The 6,455-nt window shown below is 38.1% G+C and overlaps 1 protein-coding gene across 3 annotated transcripts in view; it reads right to left on the bottom strand.

Moving 5' to 3' along the window:
* Positions 1–6,455, bottom strand: part of METAP2 (methionyl aminopeptidase 2) — a gene marked incomplete at its 5' end in the record, with an annotated part of 37,742 nt that overhangs the window by 20,562 nt on the left and 10,725 nt on the right. For all 3 annotated transcript variants that reach the window (XM_006154888.3, XM_027774351.1, XM_027774350.1), the window contains 2 exon segments: positions 2,416–2,518; positions 4,952–5,017. In XM_006154888.3, the coding sequence (XP_006154950.2) occupies positions 2,416–2,518; positions 4,952–5,017 (169 nt within the window).

Below are 6,455 nucleotides of genomic sequence, written 5' to 3'. Positions count from 1 at the left end.
GGCGGAAAAAAAAAAAAAAAAAAAAGAGGCTGGCTCCCACATGGCCAATTGCACAGTTCAAGTAATGAACTCAGAAGTCTATAAAATATGCCAGGCATATGCAAAAGTGTGCTAAAAAAACAAACAAACAAACAAACAAACAAACAAACAAAAAAAAACCTCGAAGGGAGTATGGCAAAGAAGGGATTGTAGTATGGCCATTCCTCCTGGGGGTTGACTTCTTACTTTATTTCCCCACTCCCCACCCCTCCTGCAAGCTCACATGCCCTATACAAATTAAAAAAAGAAAAGAGACGTTTCATATAGGAATAGCAATTAATTCCAATTCAAAGAAAAGCTAAGTGTGCCATAAAACTACAGAATTTTTTAAATAATTACTTAACTTTATTTATTTACTTATTTTAATTTGGCTAGAGAATACAGAGAGAGAGAGAGAGAGAGAAAGTGAGAAAGCAAGTCACCAGACCCAGGACTTGAACCACAGTCAGCCATGTGGGAGTCCAGTACCCTTAACCACCACACCATCTGCCGGACCAAATTTTAGAATATTTTAAAAGAATTTTTATTTAATTTTATTTATGTATTATTATTTTTTAAACTTGGCCAGAGAGAGAGAAAGTGAAAGAGCAAGTCACCAGGTCCAGGATTCAAACTATGGTCAGCCTAGTGGGAGTCCAGAGCCTTAACCACCATGCCACCTGCTAGCTCCTCAGAATATTGTAGACTTATCCTCTAAGAATATTCATAATCAGGAATGAGGAAGAAATAAAAATATAGCATTATGTTCTTTCCTATTGGGAAAAAAATGGTATCTTTAAAAGTCAATGAAGTAATGCTACAGCCAAAGCTTTCTTCACTAACTATTGCAACCACTGGGTTAACCAATGCTCATAATTTCCTCTGTAAAACATACTGACCAGTGCCCATAGTACTCTGAATACTTGGGGCTGACAGGTTACTATTCTGAATAATAACAAAAACTAAATACTCACTAGGCACCCAGAACTCCTATTATGGGCTTTACATGCATTATTATCCCTCACAATAACCCTATGAAATGCCCTTTTTATAGATGAGGATATGAAAATAGACACAAATTGCCTGACCAAGTCAAAAAACTACTAAGCGTTAAAATGGGATTAAAATGCAGAGCTTGGTCCCAGTTTCCATACTCAGTCTGCATAAAGCTACTATGAAATTCTGCTGACCAGCTGAAATGTATTCTCACTTAACACTTGTAAGAATTAGGTGAGTCTGTCCCTGAACCTGTTTGAGTCATCTGTATTTGTTACTGTAATTATGTAATTTAATAGTATGCTACATACAATAATTACATCTGTGAAAACTAAACTGACTACTCTAAAAAGCATCAATTAAGACAAGTCATCAAAAATACTTCTGGCCCAGCTCCATGGTAACAGCAATGTGCTGCTCAAGATAAGCCAAGGACCAGGCCAGGCCCTGGTTTTTAAAGGAATTGAACCTCACATGGGGTTAAGTCCCTGCCCTAGCAGCTTGAAAAACAAGGCAGGTATTTGTGCATACATGCCCCAAATCCCAACAGAATAGAAAAACGGAGGAAAAGAGATTGTAGTCATGACCACATCCCATGGAGGGTCACGAGATGCTTTCTCCTTTTCTCTCTGGCAAGTGCACATGCCTTTGGCAAAAAAGAGAAAGAGAAATTAGATCCTACACTCCTACACAGTGAATTCCCGGCCCAGAGTGCCTGAAACCAGGCTCTGTGGGCATGCGTGTGAGTGCCCATGATCCAATGGGCCTGAGGGAAGGAGATCATGGCATGACCAGATGACTTTGTGGAGGGTACTAGACTCTCTCATGTGTATGCACGCATGCGCACACACATACACACGCTCTCTCATACTTTATCATGAATAAAGGGAAGCAAAATCTTAAAAACTCATTAAACTTCTGTCTAATTAAGTGTAGGTAAAAACTAACTATAAAGGAAAAGAGAAAAAAAAAAAAAAAAAAAAGAAAGAAAAAAGAAACAATGGGCATGAACTTAGATTACTTAGTTCTTGCTCCTTTTCAGACACCCAAAATGGAAACCACAGATAATGCATTATAAATACAATTTGTGGGAGGAAAAAATTGGAATCCAATGCCAATCTGTGCTTAAATATCAAAGGAAATGAAAAATGAATTTAAGTCAACCTTTACTTACAAAGATTTTTACTTTTTGTGATCTCCACTGTAATCAACTTCTCATTAATCAACCTGTTACTTGTCCTAGTCATGTTGGCTAAGAGGGTTTCTACTGTATTTTGTTTACCCACAAATTCACAAACTTGTAATAAAGTAGTAGAGCAAAGTTCTGAGGAAAATCAAATCTGCTTTACTGCTAAGCTACAACTGTCAAAATCAAACTGCAAGTTATTTTATGATCCTTACCCATCTTGTGTGGGTGGGTATTCGCATTCTTGTCCTTTGGGAAATACACCATTAGGATACAGGTCACATATCGGAACAGAGGGAGGGTCTGTTTGAACTTTTGCTGTGAGACACAAATAGAGCATTAACTACTATAGTAAAAAATGAAATTATGCAGTTATCACAGTTATTATCGTCATTTATGTCCTCTAATTTTAAGAAACCTTGCTATCACTTTACAGTTAAAAACAGAAAACAGCATGTGTCACCACGCTGGACATCTCTCTGATACTGCTGCTTGATAAGAAATCTTCAGCTCCTCAGGACTCCATTTATAGTTGAACAGCATATATAGAGCCTTGGCAGAAAGCACATGTCTCATATTTTATCTTCATTCACTATACCATAAATTGAGTAGCACAGAGACTGGCTTTCACAAATAAAAACTGAAGTAGTGAGAAAATAAGAAATAGGTCCTACAGCAATAAAAAGATAAGCCTATTATATACCAATAAGTGAAAAATTATTTCTTTAAGGGTATATATTAGTTATACAAGTTAAGAAGATACATATTTAATGCTGAAAGACTTTAGGTGGCCACAGGCAAATTTCCAGATACTTAAAAAGCTGCATTACTTACAAACATTTTAAGACATTATTTCTCAAACAATATACTAATGAATACCAGTGTTTCCCAAGATACATTACCAAAAAATCTAAAAAAGAAAAACTCAAAACTTAGGGATTTAAAAAAAAAATACTTATGATCCAGATAAACAGTTTTTAGCATATGAAGACCTGCCTTTCGCGTTTGCCAGAAATAGAGAGACAGACAGAGGGTAAGAAAACGAGAAATCACCACCCCCCACCGCCGCCAGGGGGGATGGCCACGCCGCAATCCCTTCTCCTCCATTCTCCTCTCGGGATCTTGGGCATGCACACACACACACGCACCCGGCATGAGTTTAAGACACCAGGTCCAGGACTTGAACTGCAGTCGACTACATGGGAGTCCAGCGACATAGCCATTATGCTAACTGCTAGTCCTGGACCTGCCTTTTAATAACAAATGCTGTATCCAAAGTGACAAGAAGTTGCCTATAAACCAATCTATGTAGTAATATATGACTTTCAGTTTGTACACCCGCAATATCTACCAGTCACCAAAATGAAGCAGTTGGTTTTCTTCTGATCATAAATGGTCTTACAGATTTTCTTAAAAGAATTATTTAACTTTATTTATCCATCTATTTATTACTTATATAAATTTGACAGAGAGGGACAGAGAGTGAGAAAGTAAGCCACCAGGTCCAGGACTCGAACCGTGATTGGCCATATGGGAGTCCAGTGCCCTTAACCACTACACCACCTGCCAGCCCCAGTCTTACAGATTTTTACCTTAAATTTTAACACATATTTTGTTCTTTTTGTTCTGCAAAAGGGAAAAATGAGGCACATATATGAAGATATGACCATTTACTGAAGCATATCTCTATATCTCTTTATATCTCTCTTTATATCTTTATCTCTCTCTTTACATGTTTTACATGTTTTAAATGACAAACTTATTTTAGGTTCCTTCTAGTACATGCCTAAGAGAAAGGAGCATTATAAATAAAAAAAGATCTTATCATGGAATTTCCCAAATTAGCAGGTAGATGGCTCTGAGGTGCTGACAATGGAGGCAACTCTCAAGCTAAAGTCCATTCCTTTTGGGAGAGCAAACTCTTATAATGCTGTTTCTTAGAGACTTACCAAGTTAACAAGCTAGAAAGGCAATAGTTTCCCTAAAAAGTAATTCAAAAACTTCTCTCAACAGGGATAAAAGTAGAAATCAAGCCTCCAAAACTCTGACTAATGAAACTAGAGTCTAAACATTTTCAAAAGAAGACATAACCAGACACTTGGGGGTTCCCAACAGCCCGAAGGACATCCAAGATTAGAGTATACATGTTCTCATTCTCAACCTAACCTTTATTCCCCAATACTGTATGATTTCCCATAAGTTTCCCTAATACATTCTCAGGACCCTGAAGACCTTAGTTACAACATCTGTAGAAACACAAAACAAGTAGGATTATATTTTATACAAATCTGAGTACTATAAAAGTCATTAATAAAATTTTATCATATTCACATATTTTCAATAATACAATTCCTCATTCAATGTTCATCAAGAATCTTACGCTTTCAAAGCTGGCAGGTAAACTGCAAACTGTTTGTCATGTTACTACAGAGTGGCACCACTATGGCCATCCCTGAAAGAATTTTTCTATGAATTATTCAAGTTCTAAACTATGAAAATTTTAGGGAATCATTAACATATAGGAAACGCAATATTAACATCCCTTAGCTGTAACAGTTAAAGAAAATACCAACAAGATGTTAAGCCAAGGTATTTGCTAAGTAATTAGTTTCACTAAACTCTACCTCTTAAGCCTAAATTTATTTCCCTGAGATTATTTCAGGACTTCATGCAACTTCAAACCTACTATTCAAACCTGTTGGTTAATAACTACATCTAACTTATCAAGTGAGATTAATTTAAGACACTAACGTCCTCTCTTCTTCTTTTTCTTTTTCTTCTTCTTTCCAGTTGCTCCATCTCCATCACCATCTCCATCTAAAAAAAGGACAATTTTTTCAAGTACATATTTGTTTAAATCTCATAGGCAGAGGATCAAAGCAAGCTCAAGAAGACACGTCTGTGCAAGTGAACGTGTGTACACACACACACACACACACACACACACAAAATCTCTCTTAAATAGAACAAGGCAAAATTCACCCAACACTTTCATAAAAATCACCCCGAGGGGATGACTATGACACAATCCTTCTCTTCCAGGTTCCTCTTAGGAGTTTGGGCATGCACACACACGTGCCTGGCATGATTTTCAAGCTGCCAGGTCTGGGGCTTGAACTGCATAGTCAGTCATGTGAGATACAGTGCTTTAAACTCCATGCCACCTGCTGGCCCATTAAAAACTTTTGAAAATAAAAAATATACTAACTTCCTTTTTAAAACACTAGTAAAGGGACTACCAGGTAGCGTACTGGTGAAGGAACTGGATTCCCATAGTCAACCATGGTTCTTCTTGCACGGCAAGAGGAGAACAAATTGTGGTATGTTCATGCCCCCTGTGGGTGATTTCTCACTTTCTGTCTGTCTCTCCAGCGAGTGCATGCACCCTACAGCAAAACTTTCTCAAGAAAAAAAAAGTTAGCAAAAATAACAGGTATTATTTCAATTTCAATAATAATAGCATCTGACATCATCTGAAACAATATTAGTTGCTGTTTACACATGCCTTGCAGTTAAGATTCTTATATTTCATGACCTCACATAACTTTCAACGCAACCCTGTGAGATAAAAAAGACTGTTTAGGTACTTGCCAAAAATAATCACAACCAGTACATGGGAAAACTGGACCAAGAATCTATGTCATCTGATTCCTAACACAGTAAGGGATATTTGGGGTCTCAGTTTTATAATGTCTTTTCTTTCATAGTAGTTACCAGAGAATGAGAGTTCTTCTCTTAGGTCAAAGTATATGCAAAAAAAAAAAAAAAAAAAAAAATCAGTGGATGTATACACTTTTCACAGTCCTCGGATTCTTTAAAAAACCTGATGCCCTTGGGACCAGCAGTTGGTGTAATGGCTATGTTGCTGGACTCCCATGTAGCCAACCGTGGTTTGAGTCCCAGACCCGGTGGCTTATGTGTGTGAGTGCATGCCCAAGATCATGAGAGGAGAATGGAGAAGGGATTGAGGTGTGGCCATCCCTCCTGGGGAAGGAGGGAGTTCTCGCTTTCTGTCTCTCTGTCTCTGTCGTTCTGGTGAACGCACGCACCCTATAGCAAAAACTTCTCTTTAAAAAAAAAAGAACAAGGGGACCAGCAGTTAGCGTAATGGCTGTGTCGCTGGACTCCCACGTAGTCAACCGCAGTTCGTGTCCCGGACCCGGTGGCTTAAAAAAACTCACGCCGGGCGTGTGTGCGTGCGTGCCCAAGATCCCGAGAGGAGAATGGAGGAGAAGGGATTGCGGCGTGACCATCC

The sequence above is a fragment of the Tupaia chinensis genome, unplaced genomic scaffold (genome assembly GCF_000334495.1).
Source record: "Tupaia chinensis unplaced genomic scaffold, TupChi_1.0 Scaffold000423_1, whole genome shotgun sequence".
NCBI lineage: Eukaryota > Metazoa > Chordata > Mammalia > Scandentia > Tupaiidae > Tupaia > Tupaia belangeri.
The sequence above is the reverse complement of the archived record's forward strand: the minus strand, read 5'-3'. Positions and strand labels throughout refer to the sequence as shown.